Below are 25,380 nucleotides of genomic sequence, written 5' to 3' on the forward strand. Positions count from 1 at the left end.
CGGGGATTACAAGCAGATTTTGAGAGCTGGATCGCAGCACTCTCTGGGGAGCATATGGGAAGAGACGGTCCCTAAGGTAGGCAGGTCCTAGGCCATATAGGGCTTTAAAGGTAATAACCTGCACCTTGTACCGCACTCGGTATATTATTGGCAGCCAGTGCAGTCCCCGGAGCCCCGGCTGAATGTGCTCCCATCTAGGGAGCCCTAATAACAGCCGGGCGTTGTTGTTCTGCACTAGCTGCAACTTCCGGGTTCGCCACAGGGGCAGCCCCATGTAGAGGGCATTACAGTAATCCAGCCTTGAGGTGACCATTGCATGGATCATTGTGGCCAGATCGTCCTGCTCCAAGAAAGGAGCCAACTGCCTCCTTTAATATATTATTATTAATTATTATTCCTTTTGTATCATGTTTATCAATTCTTATATGCCAATAAAGACTGATTGGTTGATTGATTGTTCTGTTGCTTCAGACCAACATAGCTACTTACCGGAATCTATTTTGTAGTATGAGTCACTCTGTTGATGGTTTCTGAACTGAAGTAAGCACCTCGCTGTTGCTTTATCAATTTATATGGTATATTGTAAGCTGCCTCATAGATACTTGCGCGAGGAGGCAAGGCAGTAAACTTTTCAATGCATCAAGTGTGTCCCTGTCTCGTTCTAGTAATGGAAAATCTGTGGAGAACAGACCAACTTCTCTCAGTTTAAGTGAACCAGCTGTCACATTTTGTTGGTCAACCCCAGGAGTGGAATTCTAACAGGAGCTCCTTTGCATATTAGGCCACACACCCCTGATGCAGCCAATCCTCCAAGAGCTTACAAAAATGAACCTTGTAAGCTCTTGGTGGATTGTCTACATCAGGGAGTTGTGGCCTAATATGCAAAGGAGCTCCTGCTAGAATTTCACCCCTGGTCAAACCCCACACTTAAAAAAAAAAAACCAATTGTACTTTTCTCTGTGTCATTCAAGGGAGGCATTGTGGGCATTGAGATCAACTGGGATTGCAACCTGGACCGATGGCTCCATCGCTGTAGCCCCAAGTATGGCTTCCGGCGTCTGGATGACAAAAAAGCGAGCGAAGCTTTATACCCCGGCTACAACTTCAGGTAAGGATGTCATTGAATCTCCTGCCGCAGGGAGTATCTGTTTACCTATATGGCAGGCACACCACCATTACGAATCCAAGACAGGAGGAAATTAATGCACCAGTTGTGTGTCGCTTTATTCATTTTTCCTTCCAATGTGCAACAGAATTTAGGAAAGTTCGCTCAGGGGACCATGGCAATGCAACAAAGTCTGTTCTGAATTAGATCAAGATGGGTGTCCGTGTTAATTTGTCTGAAGCAGCAGAAAAGAGCAAGAGTCCAGGAGCACCTGAAACACCTGTTAGAAGCAGGGGAGGAGATATTGCGAGTCACTGCTGATGTCTTCAAACAGAGCTGTATCTGAAGAAGTGGGCAGTGACTCTCAAAAGCTCACCCCCTGCCACAAGTTTTGTTAGTCTTTAAGGTGCTCCCGGGCTCTTGCTTTTTTCTACTGTTCTGGATTTAATGATAACATGTGGCATAAGAACATAACAGCAGCCATGCTGGATCAAACCAATGCCCATCTAGTCCAGCATTCTGTTTCCAACTATGCTCAGTCATATACAGAAAGCCCACAGATAGAATACCCTGGCAGCAACCCGTACCCGATTGCTTCTAATATCTGCCAATCAGAGGCATTCGTCCCCTGACCCTGGATGTCACATTCAGCCATCATGGCTAGTAGCCATATAATTTCCCAACTCCTTTTAACTGCATCCAAGCCAGTGATCAAGAGCTCCAAGACGGGATTGGATAAACATCTGGAGCAGAGGTCCATCAGTGGCTATTAGCCACAGCGTATTGTTAGAACTCTGTCTGGGGCAGTGATGCTCTATACTTTTGGTGCTTGTAGGGGGGCACAGTGGGAGGTCTTCTAGTGTCCTGGCCCCACTGATGGACCACCTGATGGCGCCTGTTTTTTTGGCCACTGTGTGACACAGAATGTTGGACTGGATGAGCCATTGGCCTGATCCAACATGACTTCTTTTATGTTCTTATGACCGGCAGCACAGCTTGAAGTGGTGAGTTCCACAAGTTAATTGTGTGAATCAGTATCTCCTGTTAGAAACCACTGGGGAAAATCTGAGTGTGTGCGTGTGGAGCTTGCAGTGTGAGGTGCTTAAGCTATGGGCTGCTTATATTTTACTTTTGCAAATACACACAAAATCCCCTCCCCAGTCTGTTCCACCATAGAACAGAAAAAAGTACTACTTGACACAATTCATAATTATGGGGCCTGCCAAAAGGAACAGTGTTGGTCTAAAGCCGATACAGTTTTTAAAAAGCTATTGCACAAATTGCATGAAGCATCTGGAATAGCCTGACTGCAAAAGAATATTGTAAGCTGCCTTGAACCAAGAGGAAAGGCAGCATATCTGTGTTTTAATACATATGTAAATAAATAGAACTTCTATGTACCAAGACAATGTGCTGCTGTGTTCCAGAAGCTGGGTTAGACTGAACAGGAGAATGCTTTCCATTGTACTCTGCTTGTGAACTTCTGGCATTTGTCTGGCCACCGCTGGAAACTGAATACTGGGCTACACTGAATTACATGCTGTGATCACACACACTAAATAATCCACTTTCGATGTACTTTCCATCTGGATTTTGCCAGTTCACGCAGTAAAACCCAGTTGGAAAGCACACTGAAAGTGGATTGGAAATGCATTATTTAATGTCTTTGAACATATGAATCTGAATCAGACCCTCGGTCCATCAAAGTCTACTACTCAGACTGGCAGCGGCTCTCCAGGGTCTCAAGCTGAGGTTTTTCTCACCTATTTGCCTGGGCCCTTTTTTGGAGATGCCAGGGATTGAACCTGGGACCTTCTGCTTCCCAAGCAGATGCTCTACCACTGAGCCACACAGCCCTTCCCCATGAAGCTGCCTTATACTGAATCAGACCCTTGGTCCATCAAAGTCAGTATTGTCTACTCAGACTGGCAGCCGCTCTCCAGGGTCTCCAGCTGAGGTTTTTCACGCCTACTTGCCTGGACCCTTTTTAGTTGGAGATGCCGGGGATTGAACCTGGGACCTTCTGCTTACCAAGCAGATGCTCTACCACTGAGCCACCGTCCCTCCCCTGAGCCACCGTCCCTCAGCCTCAGTCTTCTTTTCCAGCAAGGATCTTGTTATTCCTTACTCAACTGGCCTTTCTTCCTCTCACGGAAGCTGTGTGCTAGGCAGTGTGGGAATGCATTCACAGTAATTAGCATATGCAAATAGTTGCCAGCAAGTTAATTGCATTTTATTGAATTCTGGAAGAGGAGGTCATTCAGCTTTCAGTGACAAAGGTGATAATTGCCCAGCAATATTAATATATGCATTAAAAATGAAGCTTGCACATCTGTGTAGGGTTACCCAAGAGTAAGCCTCATTTAGGGTTGCCATTCCCCAGGTGGGGATAGGAGATCCCACAGTTTAGAGGCCTCTCCCCCGCCACTTCAGGGTCATCAGAAAGCGGGGGAGGGGGGACTGTCTGCCAGACACTCTGTTATTCCCTATGGAGACCGATTTCCACAGGTTATAATGGAAAATTGTTCTGTGGGTATGTGGAGCTCTGTGGGTACTTTGTTTTAGCTAGAGGCCCCAAAGTTACAGCATAGCATCCAACACCTCTTCTCAAAAGACCCTCCAAGTTTCAAAAAGATTGGGCCAGGGAGTCCAGTTCTATGGGCCCCCAAAGAAGGTGCCCCTATCCTTCATTATTTCCAATGGAGGGAAGGCTCACGGTTCCTTTAAAAGTGATGGCCAGAGCTCCCTTTGGAGTTAAACCTTGCTCCTGGCTCTACCCCCAAAGTCCCCAGCTATTTCTTGAATTGGACTTGGCAACCCTAGCCCCATTGGATTGGGGGAGCTTATTGCTGGATAAGAGCCAGTTTGGTGTAGTGGTTAAGTGCATGGACTCTGATCTGGGCGAACCGGGTTTGATTCCCCACTCCTCCACTTGCAGCTGCTGGGATGCCCTTGCATCAACCATAGCTCTCTTATCTGGGAGAACCGGGTTTGATTCCCCATTCCTCTACTTGCAGCTGCTGGGATGGCTTGGGTTAGCCATAGCTCTGGCAGAGCTATGCCCTTGAAAGGGCAGCTGCTGTGAGAACCCTCTCAGCCCCACCCACCTAACAGGGTGTCTGTTGTGGGGGGAGAAGGTATAGGAGATTGTAAGCCGGTCTGAGTCTCTAATTCAGAGAGAAGGGCGGGGTATAAATCTGCAATTCTTCTTCTAAGTCTCAATAAGAAGGCTATGAGACTATGAAAAAGGATGTGATCCAACTGCTTTGTCAAGACTAAGTCAGGCAATAAGATACCAGACAACAACTACCATTCCCAGTAATATCTCCGCCCCCCCCCCCCCCCAAATAACATAGTTCAAAGGAGAAAGCTGTTCCTAAAATAGCTCAGCTGGCTGAAGATAAATTCACCGGTTTGCAGATTTGGGATTGGTGAAAACAAGGAAGTATCATAAGAACAAGGCTGCATGTGTCCTGTGATGCTGACTCACACCTTAAAAGTACAGGGAACGGAATGCAAAATTGAGAACTCTGAGTTCATCAGGGTTTCTCAGAGAGAAAGTGGGGGAGGGGGGCTTCTTTAAAATGAATTTCGAGCCATTAGGCTTTTAAGATTAACTTGAGAGGTAACAATGCTTGGTGGAATCTCCCAAGGCAGAGTGGAAAGAAAGAAGGATTTTCAGTGCCCCTGAAGCAGGACAGTAGTGAGAGCCAGCATGATGTAGTGGTTAAGATCAGGTTTGATTCTGCACTCCTCCATGTGAAGCCAGCTGGGTGACCTTGGGTCAGTCACAGCCCTTTTAGAGCTCTCTCAGCCTCCCAAAATAAGTGTAGCTCATCACATAGTGGTGCATAACACTAAAAGAGCTATAACTTCAAGCTGCCAGGATCTCCTGGCACACAGTGCCATACAACAACGATGACGATAATAATTTAGTACAATGCAACTTCTGGTGTTCCTGTGAGGTCAAGTAAAGAGAGATGCAGGGTACTATTGCAATAATAATAATAATAATAATAATAATAATAATAATAATAATAATAATAATAATAATCAGGAGTGGAATTTTAGCAGGAGCTTCTTTGCATATTAGGCCACACACCCCAGATGTAGCCACTCCTCCAAGAGCTTACCAAAAAGAGCCTTGTAAGCTCTTGGAAGAGTCCCGTGGCGCAGAGTGGTAAAGCTACAGTACTGCAGTCGGAGCCCTTTGCTCACAACTTGAGTTCGATCCCAGCAGAAGCTGGTTCAGGTAGCCGGCCCCAGGTTGACTCAGCCTTCCATCCTTCCGAGGTCGGTCAAATGAGTACCCAGCTTGCTGGGGGGAAAGTGTAGATGACTGGGGAAGGCAATGGCAAACCACCCCATAAAAAGTCTGCCATGAAAACGTTGTGAAAGCAACGTCACCCCGAGTCGGAAGCGACTGGTGCTTGCACAGGGGACTACCTTGACCTTTAAGTTCTTGGAGGATTGGCTACATCAGGGGGTGCAGCCTAATATGCAAAGGAGCTCCTGCTAGAATTCCACCCTGATGATGATGATGCAATAGTACCCTGCATCTCTCTTTGCTTGACCTCACAGGAACACCAGAAGTTGCAATGTACTGAATCAGACCACTGGTCTATGAAAGTCAGTCTCATCTATTGTGGCTGGCAGTGGCTCTCCAGTGTCTCCATCGGAGGTCTTTCACATCACCTGCCACCTAGTGCCTTTAAGAGAAGATGCCAGAGGTTGAACCTGAGATCTTCTGTAGGCAAAGCATATGTTTTACCACAGAGACGTGGTTTCTCCCCCAGAGTTCATCCTGCAGTGAATACAAGTCTAGCATCAATCTGAAATACATGCAGATTTGCTCTATTTTCATCATTTGTCCCAGTCACCAAGTCAGCTTGTTACAGTGTTTTATGAGCTTTTGATGATTACATCTTGGATATATGACATCTCGTTAGCTGCCCTGAGCCTGCCCGTGGGGAGGGCGGAATATAAATGGAATGAATGAATGAATGAATGAATGAATGAATGAATGAATGAATGAATGAATGAATATGCTCAGAGAACTGCAGCACTTTGACAATCTTGAAAAACTGTGAAACTAGAAGTATTTGCATTGCAAATTTCTGTCCTTGATGGTGATCGTGATGCTTAGAGTTGCCAAGTCCGACTCAAGAAATATTTATTTATTTATTTGGGATTTGTATCCCGCCCTTCCCACAAGTGGCTCAGGGCGGCTTCCAACAACTAGTCAACATAAATTTAACAATTTTAAATATAAAACAATTAAATAATTAACATTTAAACATTAAAACCAGTAACATTTCACTCCATAAAACAATACAGCTTAAAACCAATAACATGTCATTATATATAAACAGATGGCTGGCCAGTTACGTCAAGTTTTATCCCAGCTAGGTGTAGGCTAGCCGGAAGAGGGTCGTCTTACAGGCCCTGCGGAATTGAGCCAAGTCCTGCAGGGCCCTCACCTCTTCCGGCAGCTGATTCCACCAAGTGGGGGCCATAACGGAGAAAGCCCTTTCTCGGGTGACTTTCAAGCGGGCTTCTTTTGGCCCGGGGATAGTGAGGAGATTTTGTGTTCCTGACCTCAGTGCTCTCTGGGGAACATGTGGGGAGAGACGGTCCTTCAGGTAGGCAGGTCCCAGGCCATATAGGGCTTTAAAGGTAATAACCAGCACCTTGTACCGGACTCGGTACATCACTGGAAGCCAGTGACTTTGGGGGTGGAGCCAAGAGCAAGGGTGTGGCAAGCACAATTGAACTCTGAAGAGAGTTCTGGTCATTACATTTAAAGGAACCACGCTCCTTTTAAATGCCTTCCCTCCATTTGGAATAAGGAAGGATAGGGGCAACTTCTTTTAGGGATAACAGAATTGGACCTTGCAGTCCAATCTTTTTGAAACTTGGGGGAGATTTTGAGGAGTGTCACCAGATGCTATGCTGCAAATTTGGTGCCTTTACCTCAAAAAACAGCTCCCCCCCGCCAGGGTCCCAGATACCCACAGATCAATTTTCTATTATATCCTATGGCAGGGGTGGCCAACGGTAGCTCTCCAGATGTTTTTTGCCTACAACTCCCATCAGCCCCAGCCATTGGCCATGCTGTCTGGGGGTGATGGGAGTTGTAGGCAAAAAACATCTGGAGAGTTACCGTTGGCCACCCCTGCCGTATGGGAATTGATCTCCATAGGGAATAATGGAGTGCCCAGCAGACATTTCCCTCCCCCCCACTTTCTGATGACCCTGAAGCGGGGGGCGGGGAACCGGGGAATTCCCTGCCCCCACCTGGGGATTGGCAGCCCTAATGATGCTGCAACAGGTGACTGGCACGCCAGTTCAGCATGAAAGACATCCTCAGTCCAGACCAGTGCATTTGGCTAGTCTAACTGTATGGCAAGAGTGGACGGCACACTTCCACAATTGGGCAGGACAGGCTGCATGGGAACCGTGTTGGGAATCCTGTTCTAAACCAGCTTTAACATTAGTTGCTTACTTGGGGGGGGGACCTAATGCAGAGGAAGCCACTCTATGGGGAATCCGAAAGAACCTTCCAGACATGGAAAAGAAGGCCTGCGAGGCATCTGAAATTGGTACAACAGGCTTGGCCAACTGCTTGCTGGTAAAACATGCCCAGCCAGAGAGCAGGAAACAGGGAATCAAAGTGCATTTACTGTTTACAGGGAAACACAACCAGAATGCTGTGGTTCAAAGTCAAATGACTCACCCACAGATAGCAGCACAATGAAAGGAAGATGACTACATCGCAGAATTTAGTGAGTGCACGAAAGGACTTCCTGCAGAGATAGGGAGGGGGCGGGAAGGAATCTGTGGCTCTCTGGTCTTTGGCTTTCCAGTAGAACAGGGGTGGCCAACGGTAGCTCTCCAGATGTTTTTTGCCTCCAGCTCCCATCAGCCCCAGCCATTGTGATTTCATTACAGATTTGCAAAATACTACAAGCAGGCCAACGGGAAGGAGGAGAGGACTCTGATCAAAGCTTATGGCATCCGCTTTGACATCCTGGTTTTCGGCACGGTAATGGCAACCTCATTTTCCTTCTTGGCCAGTAATTTCAGACTATGAGAAATAAGAGTGTAATAACGTAGTCAGTAGAGGAATATGGAAGTTGGAAGAAATGGTGGCACTTCCTAGCAATTGTGGCATGAGTTGAATTTCTGTTATTTTTCTGAGCATCTTGGGTATAAGAACATAAAGAGACGCCATGTTGGATCAGGACAATGGCCCATCCAGAGCAGTGTCACAGAGCAGCCAAAATTCAGGTGCCATTGGGAGTTCCACAACTCCAGAAGCCCTCCTACTGTTGTCCCCCAAACACCTTGTGAATACCCCACCCCAAGTTTACATAACTTTACTGAGGGCTATAGCCCTGGAGGAGGCCTCAGATGTTCCACACACCCCCTCCCTCCAATCTTCAGTCTAAATTGCATATACTTTATTTCCTTAGAGAGATATGAGAAAACACACACACACAGCTTGTATCCTGGCCAGTTGTTCCTCTTTCCCAGAGTTCTGTGGCTAAGGCATACAGCAACAATGTGGTGGCAGACAAGCATCTGATGAAACTTTATATTAAACATGATTTCTGCTCATTTGCAGTCACTGACCCCCCTTCCAAAGGCCATTCACACATTATGGTCCTCACAGGTTGTGTCTGGAATCCCTGCTATGACTTCATCAGATGTGAATTGTGGGTTCATCTCAGTTCCTTTACACACAGTGCCTGATTTGGATTGTGAACACGGCACACAGAGAGAAGCTTCACTCCTCCATCGTTTTCCTGACCTGAACATGTCCCGAGAGGGCTATCTGACCAGTGGGGAACTCCATACTCCCCAGGAACAATTTAGGTCTGGAAAATAGCCCATGGGAAGATGGGAGATCCCCTTTTTTACCACGGTTGCAATCTGAATTGGACACAGCATGTGTGGGAATTACTGAGAACCTGCAGCTCCCATCTAACTAATGAACAGAGTTGGGAACTGAGATCCATCCTGTGTAGATGGTAATATGTGAATTTCCTCACCATCACATTTCTGGCAATTGACACGACTCCATTCATGAGACAGAAATGATGGTATCTTTCTCTTCTCTTACTTGCTCGTTACAGTCAGGGCTTCTTTTGAGCAGGAACGCAAGAAACGCAGTTCTGGCTGACTTGTTGGCGGGGGGTGGGGGTGGCCTAATATGCAAATGAGTCCCCGCTGGGCTTTTTCTGCAAAAAGGCCCGCGTGAAACAATGGTGGCATTAAGGGGTGTGGCCTAATACACAAATGAGTTCCTGTTGGGCTTTTTCTACAAAAAAAAGCCCTGGTTACAGTTAATTTCTTTTTTGCATTTCCCAAAGGCAGGACAATTTAACTTCTTTGAGCTGCTGGTCTACATAGGTTCAGCACTTTCCTATTTTGGGCTGGTAAGAGAGAGTTTTATACGTTGTGATTCTCAAAGTGGGAGGGGATGATTTCTGGAAAGAAAACCCATTCCGAAAGCTGCATGGCCAACCTCTTCCGGTGTTTATTTGCAGGCTCAATTATTTGTTGATTTCCTCATCACTTCATATACATTGCCCTGCTTCAAATCAAACCCAGTGAAGGAGTATTATTACAGGAAGAAGTGTGAGTCAGTGCCAGGGCCCAGATGGGTACGTACCAAAGATATCCGTTCCCTGATCATATTTGAGCTAGACTACCGCCATGTGTTTTACATGGGGTTGCCTTTGAAGAGTGTTTGGAAGTTCTGGTGGGTGGAAAAATACCAGTTGGGGAAAAGATTTTGAATATTGGCAATAACTTGGTAATTTTGACTCAATTGAATTATTGTTCTGAAAGGTCCTAAACAGTCATAGCAACAACATTTAACGTACTGGGAGTCTCGATGATGTATCTTTTACTACTATTTATATATGACATACTAAGTACATTTCTGGAGGCTCAGAGTGCCTGTTTCTTTGTCTCTTTTGCTGGACAGACTTTGCTGTACGTGGCGTACGTGGACGAGCCGCATATTCTTATGGTTGACAAATTGCTGCGGACAAGCCTACAGAAAATCAAAGGCGAAGTTATTCACGTGAGTCAAGATCGTTCTTGCACCTGCCTGTGTATGTGCTGAGCTCTGTCTCACAAAATGCCGGTATAACATTTGTCAGTCTTTAAAGTGTCATAAGGCTCCTGTTTGAGTAATGGTTTATGGCACCACGGCAGCTGCCCACTAGGTGTTTTTAGAAAGGAGGGATGGCCAGGTGGAACTTTTGCCCAGCGGCATTTCTGATTGGCCTTTGGAGATTTGATTGACTGAGCGGATTTTTGTCAAAATGTTGCTGTTATGTATTGGAACTGGAGTTTGGCCTTAGGGCCAGCAGAGATTAGCCCCCTGGATTCAGGAAGGAGGCCCATCACGGATCATTAGGCCAGCTATTAACCTATAGTTGTGTGTAATGGGATGATGGTAACGGGTTTTTGGGTGGGGAGGTTTGCATACATATAAGCAGGGCCGTTGGTCCTGCCAGACAGTTCTGTTCCTATCTCATTATGCTGAATCACTGAATAAAGAGCTGACTCACTATCTCTTGGGCGTCCTCATGCTTTGAACCCAGTACATTATAGTTGCTTTGGCAGCAGCTGCCACCACAGCACAAGGATTTTCACTGTGGGATTGAAGGGAAGGTCGGCAGCCATTTTGTGGCTGCCTCTGCCTCCAGTGACGGCCATTTTGTGGCTGCGCTCACAGGCTCAAAAAGGTTGGGAACCACTGGCCTTTGGGAATATATGGTTGGCTGGGAGGTATGAAGGGACAGAAAAAGCGAATGCGCGCACCATTGGATGAAGGGTCACCACAGAAGAAGCAGCCCCCCCCCCCGACATTATTCTTCTGAGCATCCCAGCCTGCTTATTTCTTTGGAGCAGGAGGGCTCACCCCATTGCTCGGAGCACCCTGCTTCAGGAAATGATGTCTCTCACTGGCTCATCTCTTAGGGCAGGGGTCCCCCCCCAACCCCTGATCCGTGGCCCGGTACCGGTCTGTGGCCTGTTAGAACATAAGAACATAAGAGAAGCCATGTTAGATCAGGCCAACGGCCCATCCAGTCCAACTGGGCCGTGAGTTGTATAATTATTTCATTATATATTACAATGTAGTAATAATAATAATACTAAGAAGAAGACGGCGACATTGGATTATATCCTGCCCTCCACTCTGAATTTCAAGTTTCAGAGTGGCTCACAATCTCCTTTACCTTCCTCCCCCACAACAGACACCCTGTGAGGTGGGTGGGGCTGAGAGAGCTCTCATAGAAACTGCCCTTTCAAGGACAACTCCTGTGAGAGCTATGGCTGACCCAAGGCCATGCTAGCAGGTGCAAGTGGAGGAATGGGGAATCAAACCCAGTTCTCTCAGATAAGAGTCCACACACTTCACCACCACACCAAACACTTTAGAAATAAAGTGCACAATTGTATCATCCTGAAACCATCCCCCCTCGTTCATGGAAAAATTGTCTTCCACAAAACTGGTCCCTGGTGCCAAAAAGGTTGGAAACCACTGTCTTAGGGGACTCTGCCCGTTGCCTCCTTTCCTCCTGCTTCCTTTTCCTTGCTGCTGCTCTTGATGTTTTGCTTGGGAGCACAGTTGAAGGAGAAGATATCCCACCCTGTACTCTGAATCTCAGAGTCTCAGAATGGTCACAATCTCCTTTACCTTCCCCCCCTCCCAAAACAGACACCTTGGTAGGCAGGTGGGGCCAAGAGAGCTCTCCCAGAAGCTGCCCTTTCAAGGACAGAGTCTCAGAGCAGCTCTCAATCTCCTTTACCTTCCTCTCCCACAACAGACATCCTGTGAAGTGGGTGGGGCCAAGAGAGCTCTCCCAGAAGCTGCCCTTTCAAGGACAGAGTCTCAGAGCGGCCTACAATCTCCTTTCCCTTCCTCCCCCACAACAGACATCCTGTGAGGTGGGTGGGGCCAAGAGAGCTCTCCCAGAAGCTGTCCTTTCAAGGACAGAGTCTCAGAGCAGCTCTCAATCTCCTTTACCTTCCTCTCCCACAACAGACATCCTGTGAGGTGGGTGGGGCTGAGAGAGCTCTCACAGAAGCTGCCCTTTCAAGGACAATCTCTGCAAGAGCTATGGTTAACCCGAGGCAAGGCCATTCCAGCAGCTGCCAGTGGAGGAGTGGGGAATCAAACCCAGTTCTCCCACATACTTAGCCATTACACCAAACTGGCTCTCAAGTTGTTGCCTCCCTTAGCCCCAGGTTTAAGTCCCTCTCTCATCACTGCTATGATTTACAAAATTAGCCCTTTGGAGCTGCAGAGCCTGGGTGGTGGTGGCCCCCTCAGATGCCGCGGCTGTACACCTTGGGGCAAAGGGGCAAGGAGAGGCTGAAAGGCTGCTTTGTCTGTGAGAGGGAAATTGTTCCTAGGAAATAGGGAAGGCTGCCCTGCTCTTACATATTATTTGGAGGGCTGAGGTGGTTTCCCTAAATGATGTATGTATAGCATCTAGAGCTTAGCCCAGGGGTGCCATGATGCCCACCCACACCTTTCTTGGCAGCCACCGTGTGTTTTTACAAAGTGGGTGCGTCTCTTGCCCAGTAGGGCTTCTGATTTACCACTGAAGATCTGATGGGCTATTCAGATTAACATATGGGGCACTTCCACACCCGCTGAATAATGCACTTTCAGTCCACATTCAGTAGCACTTTAGTGATGGTTTGCAAGGGGATCTTGTCATTTCACACTAGGATTGAGAGGTCCGTGTTTGGAAAATACCTGGGGATTTTGGGGGTGGATCCAGGAGAGGGCGGGGTTTGGGGAGGGGAGGGGCCTCAGTATGGTGCAGTGTCCTAGAGCCCACCCTTCAAAGCAGCCATTTTCTCCAGGGGAGCTGAACTCTGCCAGCTGGAGATCTCCAGGGTCTGCCTTTAGGTTAGTAGCCTTAGCGACCTACTTGGAGGCGGGCAACCTTCTTTCTCATCATAAAATCTAGGTGCAAAGTGGACTGAAAGTGCATTATTCAATGTGTGTGGAAGAGCTTGTTGTTTCAGTGGCAGCTGGTTCCACAGTGTTTTGTTTTGTTCTCTTTCACCCTTCTTCCCTGGTGTATTTTTCCATTACCCCTCTCCTGCCCTGCACTCAGGCTTCCTCTATGTCATTGGCTCCGCCTCCTGCGGCAGCCATTTTGTGGTGGTGCCCACCCACCCCCATGTCAGAATTCCAAAGGCACGCACAGGCTCAAAAACGTCGGGGAGTCCTGGCCTAGCCGTTTCATAACATACACCCCGCTTTTCGTCCAACTGTAGAGACGCTCGGGCGATTCCACGCATTCTGCCAAACTCCCACCGCGACATCCGGATGAGGCCGCCACTTCTGGAAACGTCCAAGAGCTGCAGCCCCTTCAGAAGAAAGAGGAGGTGTCTCCGTCCTCCCAGCGTCCTCCTTGGTGCTGCTGCGGGAAATGCCGCCCGGCGCAGCCGTACTGGGAGCAGCTCTGCTGCCGGAGGAAGGACGGGGCCTGCATCACCACCTCGGCTCTCTTTGAGCGGCTGGTCCTTTCCAAACCGGCGCTGGAGTTCATCCTCCTCTACGAAGACCCCTTGCTGGACCTCAAGGTGGAGAGCCTGAACAAGCAGCTTCGGCACGTGGCCTACAAGCAGTACATCCACTGGCGCTTTGGAGAAGACGGCAGCCTAGCCAAACGGGCCGTCCTCCCGAACTGCTGCCGGTGGAAAATCAGAGAGGCCTTTCCCAGTGAGGACGGCCAGTACACCGGCTTCAAAAAGACGAAATGACTTTCTGCAAGCGGAGACTCTCCGTAGCAGGGCATTAGCACGCTCTGGTATAAAACAGGCGGGGTTGTTTTGTAGAAAAATAGATGGTGGCGCTCGTTAGTATATGCTGCCACCCCCCCCCAGCCAAAAGCAAACCGATGCAAGAAAGGAGAGCCCCAGGCGAGTGAGGCCTGCTTGGGTTGGCCTCGCTCGCCCGGGGCTCTCCTAGCCCCACCCCACACAGTCAAAAGGTCAGCAAGTCACTCGCTGCCTAAAATCACATCAGAAGTGGAGAAAGGGTGGCATGGGCCTCTCCAGGGGTTAATGAGGGCTGCTGTGGGTGTGGCAAAGCCCCTGGTGGCTGGCTGGCTGCCCGCTCTCCTAATCCAGGGATTGTTATGCAGCTGCTCCTACTATTCAATGGACAAAGTAGGTGGGGAAGAGGAGGGGGAACTCTCAAAAGGGTTCAGGAGCTGCACTCCGGTGAGCTCCTGCTGAATCTGAGGCCTGAAAATAGGTACATCAGGACCTGCGAGGAAATGTGGGAGGGGGAAACAAATGTAGAAATCTTGCCCCCTGCAAAAAAACCTCTCACTGCCAGGCGTCTGTAAACACTGTAGATAGGGTTGTGTAGGGTTGCCATCTTCCACGTGGATAACACAACAAAAAATGCAAGCTAGTGACCAGTTTACTAAGAAGTATATAGGAACCAGTCCAAATGTCCAAAACATGTCTATTCAAGTCCCAAAGTAGTGTGGTGACAAGCCAATCGATTAAGTATTTGTTTCTTTTCAGTCTTCATCAGACCTGGGACCAATATTGGGACCACATCGGCTACAGCTCAGTATGTGGCTTCTTGCTGAGCTGTAGCCGATGTGAAATTGCTTCTGGAGACGCTCTGCGTTCCTCTTTTTTGAAAATTGTGTAAAGAATCTATATAATTGAATCAATATCAGTCCCAGGTCTGATGAAGACTGGAAAGAAACAAGTACTTAATCGATTGGCTTGTCACCACACTACTTTGGGACTTGAATATACATGTTTTGGACATTTGGACTGGTTTCTATATACTTCTTAGTAAATTGGTCACTAGCTTCCGTTTTTTGTTGTGTTATCCATTATAGTGACCTCTCTCGGATTGTATTATCTTCCACGTGGAGCCTGAAGATCTCCCAGAATTGCAACTTATCTCCCGACGATTGAGATCAGTTCCCCTGGAGAAAATGGCTGCTTTGAAGGGTGGACTGTGTAGCGTCACATCCCTCCCCAAACTGAGCTCTTTTCCCTCCCCAAACTGCACCTCTTCCAGGCTCTGTCCCCCGACCCCACAATCCAGGAATTCCCAAACCCAGAGTTGGCAACCCTGTTCTCCCACCTTCCTCCCACACCTTTGCCTCACTCTCAAGGTTCCACATCTCCTGCAGCATACCCAGGTAGGGATGCCAGCCACTAGGTGATCTGGGGATCCCCCGGAATTCCAGCTCATCTCCAGACTACAGAGAAAACGGCTGCTTTGGAGGAGGGTCTCCTGCTTTGGAGGAGGGTCCCTGATGAACTCCCTCCCCTCCCCAAACTGCTGCTTCCCCAGGCTCTGCCCCCCAAATCTCCAGGAATTCCCTAACCCAGAGGTGGCAAGCAGCCCCCTTTGCCTCACTCTTAACATTCCACGCCTCCTGGAGAGTACTGAGGCTATTTTTAAAAGTTTTCATTTTCTTTTGCTCATTCACAAGTCTTCTTAGTAGATCTGGTGGGGTCCGCCGAGTGATATGGAGACTGCCCCCTCGGCTTATGACCATCATTGAGTGGGAAGGGCAATCACGTCACTGTTAATTTAATGGGGGGTGTCACACTTCTGCCAGGAGCCTCGTCCCTCCAGAGGTTTGACCGCATCAGGCATTCCTTCCCACTAGGGTTGCCAAGTCCAATTCAAGAAATATCTGGGGACTTTGGGGGTGAAGCCAGGAGACATTAGGGGTGGAGCCAAGATCAAGGCTGTGACAAGCATAATTGAACTCCAAAGGGAGTTCCGGCCATCACATTTAAAGGGACGGCACACCTTTTCAATTCCTTCCTTCCATAGGAAATCATGAAGGACAGGGGCACCTTCTTTTGAGGCTCATAGAATTGGACCCCCTGGTCCAAACTTTTTGAAACTTAGGGGGCATTTTGGGGAGAGGCACTAGATGCTATACTGAAAATGTGGTGCCTCTACCCCAAAAAACAGCCCCCCCCCAGAGCCCCAAATACCCTTGGATCAATTCTCCATGATTTTCTATGGGAATAAATCTCCATAGAGAATAACAGAGTTCCCAGCAGATATTTCCCTCCCCTCCCCCCCCCTTTCTCATGACCCTGAAGCGGGGGGGGAGGGCCTCCAAACCAGGGATCTCCTGCCCCCACCTGGGGATTGGCAACCCTACTTCCCACCCACACGGCCACTCTCAGTGCTTGCTCCTCATTCATACCTGGTGAGAGCTGAATTAGTGCTGCCACCTGCCCTCTCGAAGGCCAGCAGCGTCCCAGGAAGCTCTGCAAATGAGAGCAGGAAAGATACTGCTGGTTTATTTTCCTCTTTTGGGGAGAGGAAATCAGCTTTACTTTTGAGTCAGCTTTGCTCCTGAGTCATAAACAGCAGTGCCAGTGGTAGGCAGGCTCACCTCTGATGCTTCCAGCAAAGGACAGAAAAGAACTAGGAGAAACTCCACCTTGTTTTACCTGTTTAAGCCAGGCTTGGCCCTGCAGCTAGGTGATGGCCTAGGGCACTGCCCTTCTGGGTCCCTCCGAATTGGGTGCCCCCCCATGTTACTTGGTGATGTTATCCGTGTGGGGGTGGGGGAGCACCAGAGGTTAGCCTTGCCTAGGGTGCCGGACAGCCGAGGGCCAGCCCTGGTTAAAGCAATGAAATACTGAGGTCCCGCACAGGCTTTTAAAAGAGATCTATTCAAAAAGGGAACAACGCTATGAGAAAGCCCTGCTCAGAGAGCCAATTCGGCGTGGTGGTGAAGTGCGTGGACTCTTATCTGGGAGAATGGGTTTGATTCCCCACTCCTCCACTTGCACCTGCTGGAATGGCCTTGGGTCAGCCATAGCTCTGGCAGAGGTTGTCCTTGAAAGGCAGCTGCTGTGAGAGTCCTCTCAGCCCCACCCACCTCACAGGGTGTCTGTTGGAGGGCAGGAAGATAAAGGAGACTGTGAGCCGCTCTGATACTCTGATTCAGAGAGAAGGGCGGGGTATAAATCTGCAATTCTTCTTGTTCTTCTTCATCTCCGGTATCCTGGCTGGCTGTTTCTTCCAGGGAAGCCATCCGTTTCTTTGCGTCTTGTTTTAACCACTTTGAATTGTTCTGGCCCAATAGCTGTGCTGGCGTTATTTTTTTTTAGGGTTCCTTTGAGAATGTTGTTACACTACCGATGAAGCTTCAAAAGGTTCTAGTCCTCAGCAAGTTTCACTGGCTAGCTGGCCTGCTCGCACGTGTCTGTGCTGATCAGTGTGGTCCACTGATGGTTTAAGGGCGGGGTGGGGGTGGGGGAGAGAGCTGTCTTCCATTTCACGGATCTTTGCCTGGGGTCAGAGCATAAACAAGCAGTGGGGGGGCTTATGACAATCCTGAGCTGCTCTGCCAGTTTATTGGGGGACTACTGGGGTATGTTTTGATACCACATTTTAATTTGCCATTTTTATACATTTTTTGTTAATTTACTGCCTCTTTGGGTTCATATGATAATAAAGGGTTTGCGGAAGAACACACTGCTTATTCAATTCATATGTTTTGCATTAAGGACTTCCAGGTACTTTCATGTGATCCCCTCCTGTCTCCTGGTTGGCTCATTGAAGACTTCCTCTCTTGCTTTTTCCCTGGCTGTTCCCCTTACACAGTCAAGATGGTTAGATAGTTAGAACATTCTTGCTCCTCTCCTCTTTGCAGTTGTTTCTCTTCTAAATAACAGTTGTTAACTGTTTCAGCATCTTGAGCTCCACTCCTTTTCTGCATCTGCCGGCACTATGGATGTGAGTGGATTTCATGCTCCTGTGTTTGCAAACGGCCTGTTTGTGGCTTCTTTGTTTCAGTCTGTTGGGTTGTCAGAAACTGCTGCCCGGGAAGGAATTCCAGCCTCAAGCAAAAAATGTCTTTATTTCTTAATTCTTTGTTTCATAGAATTCTTTACTTCATTTATACCAGAGAGTCAATATGGTGTAATGGTTAGGTGTGCGGACTCTTATCTGGGAGAACCGGGTTTGATCCCCCGCTCCTCCACTTACAGCTGCTGGAATGGCCTCGGGTCAGCCATGGCTCTCGCAGAGTTGTCCTTGAAAGGGCAGCTTCTAGGAGAGCTCTCTCAGCCCTGCCCACCTCACACTTGCACCTGCTAGCATGGCCTTGGGTCAGCCATAGCTCTGGCAGAAGTTGTCCTTGAAAGGGCAGCTGCTGTGAGAGCCCTCTCCAGCCCCACCCACCTCACAGGGTGTCTGTTGTGGGGGAGGAAGGTAAAGGAGATTGTGAGCTGCTCTGAGACTCTTTGGAGTGGAGGGCAGGATATAAATCCAATATCTTCTTCTTCTTCACAGGGTATCTGTTGTGGGGAGGGGAAGGGAAAGGAAATTGTAAGCTACTTTGAGAGAGTATAGGGCAGCGTATAAATCCAATACCATCTCTCTCTCTCTCTCTCGGCTTGGCTGCGCGAACGAAGATTTAAGAAGGGTGCAATAGCCCACGTTTGCTGCAGGCTCGCTGGTGGCTGACAAGACCAATGTGGGACAGGCAGGTCCGGCCACAGCGGCTGCAGGGAAAAGTCTGATTTGGGGTTGGTGCTGTAGCAGTGCGATTCTTCCTCAATCTCCTTTTGTCCTCAAGACCAGCTATGCGTGCGTTCTCAAAGGAAGAGACAGCCTGGTGGATGGTGTGCCTCCATGCTTTGCGATCTGAGGCTAGGTCAGACCACTGGTGATGGTTGATGTGACAGGTGCTAAGGGATTTCTTCAAGGAGTCCTTGTACCTCTTCTTTGGTGCCCCTCTATTTCGATGGCCGGTGGAGAGTTCGCCATACAGGGCAATCTTGGGAAGGCGGTGGTTTTCCATCCTAGAAATATGCCCTGCCCAGCGCAGCTGCGTCTTCAACAGCAGTGCCTCGATGCTGGTAACCTCCGCCCTCTTGAGGACCTCAGTGTTGGTCACAAAGTCACTCCAGTGGATGTTGAGGATGGTGCGAAGGCAGCGCTGATGAAAGCGCTCAAGGAGTCGCAGGTGATGACGGTATAAAACCCACGATTCGGAGCCGTAGATGAGGGTTGTCATCACAACCGCTTTGTAAACATTGATCTTTGTGCCTTTTTTCAGATGCTTGTTGCTCCACACTCTTTTGTGCAGTCGGCCAAAGGCACGGTTTGCCTTTGCCAGCCTGTTGTCAATCTCCTTGTCGATCTTGGCATCTGAGGAGATGATGCACCCCAGGTAGCTGAACTGCTGGACGGTCTTCAGAACTGATTCACCCACAGTGATGCAGGGAGGGTGATAATAAGAACATAAGAGAAGCCATGTTGGATCAGGCCAACGGCCCATCAAGTCCAACACTCTGTGTCACACAGTGGCAAAAAATGTTATATACACACATACACTGTGGCTAATAGCCACTGGTGGACCTGTGCTCCATACACTGTGGCTAATAGCCACTGATGGACCTGTGCTCCATATTTTTATCTAAACCCCTCTTGAAGGTGGCTATACTTGTGGCCGCCACCACCTCCTGTGGCAGTGAATTCCACATGTTAATCACCCTTTGGGTGAAGAAGTACTTCCTTTTATCCGTCTTAACCTGTCTGCTCAGCAATTTCATCGAATGCCCACGAGTTCTTGTATTGTGAGAAAGGGAGAAAAGTACTTCTTTCTCTACTTTCTCCATTCCATGCATTCTCAAAGGAAGAGACAGCCTGGTGAATGGTGTGCCTCCATGCTTTGCGATCTGAGGCTAGGTCAGACCACTGGTGATGGTTGATGTTCCTGGGGTGCAGGCTGGTGGAGAACTTCTGTCTTCTTCAGACTAACTTCTAGGCCAAATAGCTTGGCAGCCTCTGCAAAGCAGGACGTCATATGCTGCAGAGCTGATGCCGAGTGGGAGACGAGTGCAGCATCATCAGCAAACAGTAGCTCTCGGATGAGTTTTTCCATTGTCTTGGAGTGTGCCTTTAGTCGCCTCAGGTTGAACAGGCTGCCATCGGTGCGATAGCGGATGTATACACCATCGTCATCATCTAGATCTACTGCGGCTCTTTGAAGCATCATGCTAAAGAAGATCGTAAAGAGAGTTGGCGCGAGAACGCAGCCTTGCTTTACACCTGTGCCTATTGGGAAGGGCTCCGAGAGGTCGTTGCAGTGTCTGACTTGGCCTCGCTGGTCTTCGTGTAGCTGGATGATCATGCTGAGGAACCTTGGGGGACATCCTAAACGTTCCAAGATTTGCCACAGGCCTTTCCTGCTAATGGTATCGAAAGCTTTGGTAAGGTCGACAAAAGTCACATACAGAGCCTTGTTCTGTTCCCTGCATTTCTCTTGGAGCTGCCTGAGAACAAATACCATGTCGGTGGTGCTCCTGTTAGCTCTGAAGCCGCACTGGCTCTCTGGGAGGAGTTCTTCTGCAATGGTGGGCAGCAGTCTGTTCAGGAGTATTCTGGCAAGGATTTTGCCTGCGATGGAGAGCAGGGTTATCCCCCGGTAGTTGGAGCAGTCTGACTTTTCCCCTTTGTTCTTGTATAGGGTGATGATGATTGCATCGCGAAAGTCCTGTGGTAATTTGCCTTGTTCCCAGCAGGTGACAAGTACTTTGTGAAGTGAGCTATGTAGTACTGTGCCCCCATGCTTCCAGATCTCTGGTGGAATTCCATCAACTCCCGCTGCCTTGCCACTTTTCAGTTGCTTGATGGCTTTAACAGTCTCTTCTAGGGTGGGGATCTCATCCAACTCTGTTTTCACCGGTTGAAGTGGGGTGAGGTGGATTGCTGAATCTTGAACTACGCGGTTGGCACTGAAAACCTGAAAATACTCCTACCACCGGTTCAGTATGGATGCCTTGTCTGTGAGGAGCACTTGGCCGTCTGCACTATGCAAGGGACTCTGAGCCTGATATGATGGACCATATACTGCCTTCAGGGCTTCGTAGAACCCTCTTAAATCACCAGTGTCTGCACACAGCTGGGTTCTCTCTGCAAGCTTGGTCCACCACTCGTTCTGAATGTCTCGAAGCTTGCGCTGGAGGTTGCTACATGCAGCGCGAAAGGTTGCTTTTTTCCCAGGACAGGAGGGCTGAGCAAGATGTGCTTGGTAGGCAGATCTCTTTTTTGCCAGTAATTCTTGGATCTCTTGATTGTTCTCATCAAACCAGTCCTTGTTCTTCCTTGTGGAGAACCCGAGGACTTCTTCAGAGATCTGCAGGACGGTAGTTTTTAGGTGTTCCCAGAGTGCTTCTGGAGAAGGGTCTGTGGGGCAACTGGGGTCCTCAATTCTTGACTGGAGTTTTGCCTGGAAGGCAGCTTTAACTTCGGCTGACTGGAGGCTGCCAACCTGAAACTTCCTCCGAGGGATACCTCCTCTCCTGGGTGTGGGTTTAAAGTGAAGACGGAGATTGCAGCGTACAAGACGATGATCCGTATGACATTCTGCGCTGGGCATTACTCGGGTGTGTAAGACATCTCGAAGGTCTCTCTGGCGCACCAGAATGTAGTCGATAAGGTGCCAATGCTTGGACCGTGGGTGCATCCAGGTTGTCTTCAGACTGTTCTTCTGCTGGAAGATAGTGTTGGTGATGGTGAGCTGGTGCTCCATGCAGAATTCTAGCAGGAGGCGCCCGTTGTCATTGCAGTTGCCAATGCCGTGTTTGCCAAGTACTCCTTTCCAGGCTTCCGAGTCTTTACCTACTCTGGCATTGAAGTCGCCAAGGATGATCACCTTGTCCTCTGTAGGGGTCTTCCGTACGAGGTTGCGTAGATCAGCATAGAACTTGTTCTTTTCTGCAGGATCTGCTTGAAGGGTTGGGCCATACACACTGAAGAGTGTTGCATGCTGCTTGTTTTGAAGTGGGAGGCGCATGGACATGATGCGATCTGAGTGACCTGTTGGCAGGTTTTCGAGTTTGGAGGCAATGGAGTTCCTGACCATGAAGCCAACGCCAGAAAGGCGGCTCTCAGCCTTTGACTTACCCGACCAGTAGAGGGTATAGCCAGCACCGTGTTCTTGAAGACTACCTTCCTCAGGGAAACGGACCTCACTGAGAGCTGCTATGTCGATATTCAACCTGAGAAGTTCGTGGGCAACTAGAGCAGAGCGTCGTTCAGGGCGACCACTGCCTACTGTGTCAAGCATGGTTCTGATGTTCCAACACGCAAGCTTTAGTCTTTGCACACTTTGTGAGGCAGGTGCATGCCTTTTCTTTGTTGTTATTTTTCGACCGCAAGTAAGGATGCCCGTTGACCGCGGCTAGCCAACTGGGGTGGGGGAGACGAGCTTTGTTTAGGCCACCTTTTCTAGGCCCCTCTCCGTGTGGAGCAAGCAGTGCTGTCCCTAGATAAGGCTGCTTGGTCGTTCAGGGTGCTGCCGAAAAATGCTTTCGTCTCCGGGTTAGCATCAGGCGACCAATATCCTGAACCGCCTACATGCAGGATCGGGACTGCGGCTTCCAGTGGCACCTTCCACCTGCCGTTTTGCCCCTTGCCCATCACTGCAGGACTTGATGCGTTGTGGGTTGTGTGTGTGGATATGCCCTTCAGGCCTGCGCAGAGGAATTTTTTAGGTGAAGCGCAGTGTGCGCGGTACTGGCTCCACCCTTTCACCTGGGGGTCATCTGCCATGGCCCAGTAAGCCGGGACGCCGGCAGTGAGTCCTCCAGGTGGTAGGTGTTACATTAACGAGCTCTATCTGCCCGGGTTTGATGTTAGAGTTTTCCTTCTCTTAGGCTGGCGAGGCCAATACCATCATCATCATCATAATCATTATCATCAATCATAATCATCAGTCTTCTTCCTCTTCTTCTTCCTCCTCCCTGCTTTTCTCTGTGAGGCAGTCCCAGGCCAGCTAATATAATTCTCTTCGTTTTATCCTCACAGCAATTCTGTGAGGTAAAACTGAAATTATTGAATGTGTGTGTAGAATAGCCGAGAGATCCCTCCCTGGAGGGGGATTGTTTGGGTTCTTTTTCTGGCACCACTAGGTGGCGAACTATGCTTATTTTGAGAGTGAGAGTACTGTGACTTGCCCAAGGTCACCCAGCTAGCTTCAAGTGGAGAACAGGGGAGCGGACCCTGGTGCTCCAGTTTAGAATCTGCCTCTTAACCGCTACACCAAACTGGCCTATGAGGTTGGTTAGTCTGAGGGAGAGTGAGTAAGTGATTGGCCCAAGGTCAACAACCAGTGAGCTTCCATGACGGAGTGGGGATTCAAGCCCAGGTCTCCCAGATGTGTTTGCATTTATTTATTCACATCCTGCTTTTCTCCAGTTTGGTGAAGTGGTTAAGTGTGCGGACTCTAATCTGGGAAAACCAGCTTTCATTCCCCACTCCACCACTTGCAGCTGCTGGAATGGCCTTGGGTTAGCCATAGGTATTGCAGGAGTTGTCCTTGAAAGGGCAGCTTCTGTGAGAGCCCTCTCAGCCCCACCTACCTCATAGGGTGTCTGTTGTGGGGAAGATAAAGGAGATTGTGAGCTGCTTTGAGACTCCGAGATTTGGAGTGGAGGGCGGGATATAAATCCAATATCATCATCATCATCTCCTCCTCCTCCTCCTTGTTTTGGACACAAAGCAGTCTTTTGCGCATTGCTCTCCTCACCTCCACTTCTCCACAACGGTCCTGTGAGGTAGGAAAGGCTGTGACAGGCCAAGATCAACCAGTGCGCTTCCATTGTAGAAGTGGGCATTTGAACGTCACCCAAGGATTCTAGTTCACCATTCTCTCCCTTGCACCACTGGCTCTGGCCAGATCCTAACATATACAAAGACCCAGTAAAAAGGAGAAATCATTGCATCTGAGGGTATATAGACCCCCTCCAAACTGGTCATGACTTTGGATAGGCCCCCACAAGACCTTTGAGGCTACAAAAGAGGAAGAAGACATGGCTACGAAAGCTTCCATTCTGAATAAAACTTAGTTGGTCTTAAAGGTGCTCCTGGACTCCGACCGTGTTCTGTTGCTTTGGACCAACATGGCTGCCCCCCTGGATCTAAAGCAGTGGTGTCCTATCAGGCCCCCAAGCAACTGGCTGTCATCTGCTTCCTTCACCCTTTCTCTCGCTTCCTTCTGCTTGCTTTGCGAGGCTTGCTCAATCGTACAGGCGCTACAGAGTGAAGCCTCTGTTTTCTCCATGGCTGAGGCTCCTTCCATGGGGAGGCAGATGGGGGGAGGCAGAGCTTGCTTTGCCAGGCTCTCTCAAGCGATCCCATGGGAGAGGTACAAAGAAAGCAGCTTTAAGACCAACAAGTGCAAAATGTTTTAAGCCTGTTTTAGTTTTAGGCAGCGGTCATTTCATAGAAAAATCGGTGGTGGAACTCATCCAGGGATTGTTATGCAGCTGCACCTACTATTCAATGGACAAGGAGGTGCAGCTCTCAGAAAGGTGCAGGAGCTGAGCTCCCACTGGATCTGAGGCCTGGTTTTAGTTTTTTTTTGTTTTTTGTTTTAAATTTCTTTAATTGTGTTTGTGTCCTTTATAAAGTGACATCACATTTTGAGGGTCCTCAGGATATTCAGCAAAATTATCATATTTGCTTAGCAGAATGGTGCATTTATGCAAGAGTGTTTCTTTAAGCTTCTAGTGTAACCTTGGGAAAGAAAATCTTGGTAAGCCATTTGGCTGAAATCTTTGGTCTCTATAAATTGCTTTGGTCTCTAAAAATTGTATCCCTTTTCCCTTTAAAAGTTATTTAAAAAGGGGCGGTATTTGTGAGTTTCCTGCATTGTTGGACTAGATGACCCTGGAGTTCCCTTCCAACTCTATGATTCTATGAATCTTTACCTAACCCCTACCTAACCCTGTGGCGCAGAGTGATAAAGCTGCAGTACTGCAGTACTGAGAGTCTGAACTCTCTGCTCCCGACCTGAGTTTGAAAGCAACCTCACCCCAGAATCGGAAACGACTGGTGCTTGCACAGGGAACCTTTCCTGTTTTTTCCCAGTCTTAAACAGGAACACACACAGCCCGGCCCCATTTATGATAGATCCGTCCTTCATAACAAATGAATTTGACACCCCTGGAAGGTTGAATTATGCATGGGATTACGCATGGGATGGAGAAAGTAGAGAAAGAAGTCCTTTTTTCCCTTTCTCACAATACAAGAACTCGTGGGCGTTCAATGAAATTGCTGAGCAGTCGAGTTAAAACGGATAAAAGGAAGTACTGATTAACATGTGGAATTCACTGCCACAGGAGGTGGTGGAGGCTACAAGCATAGCCAGCTTTAAGAGGGGACTGGATAAAAAATATGGAGCAGAGGTCCATCCGTGGCTATT

General features: G+C 48.7%; 1 protein-coding gene across 1 annotated transcript in view; it reads left to right on the top strand.

Moving 5' to 3' along the window:
* The window catches only part of P2RX7 (purinergic receptor P2X 7), a 39,574-nt gene extending 25,629 nt beyond the window's left edge, over positions 1-13,945 (top strand). The window contains exons 8-13 of the mRNA XM_060250147.1: positions 972-1,108; positions 8,057-8,150; positions 9,481-9,546; positions 9,658-9,774; positions 10,101-10,199; positions 13,424-13,945. Coding sequence (XP_060106130.1) covers positions 972-1,108; positions 8,057-8,150; positions 9,481-9,546; positions 9,658-9,774; positions 10,101-10,199; positions 13,424-13,912 — 1,002 coding nt within the window. The 3' untranslated portion in view covers positions 13,913-13,945. The remainder of the gene's footprint in view (positions 1-971; positions 1,109-8,056; positions 8,151-9,480; positions 9,547-9,657; positions 9,775-10,100; positions 10,200-13,423) is intronic.
* Positions 13,946-25,380: the final 11,435 nt, after the last annotated feature.

The sequence above is a fragment of the Heteronotia binoei genome, chromosome 11 (assembly GCF_032191835.1).
Source record: "Heteronotia binoei isolate CCM8104 ecotype False Entrance Well chromosome 11, APGP_CSIRO_Hbin_v1, whole genome shotgun sequence".
NCBI lineage: Eukaryota > Metazoa > Chordata > Lepidosauria > Squamata > Gekkonidae > Heteronotia > Heteronotia binoei.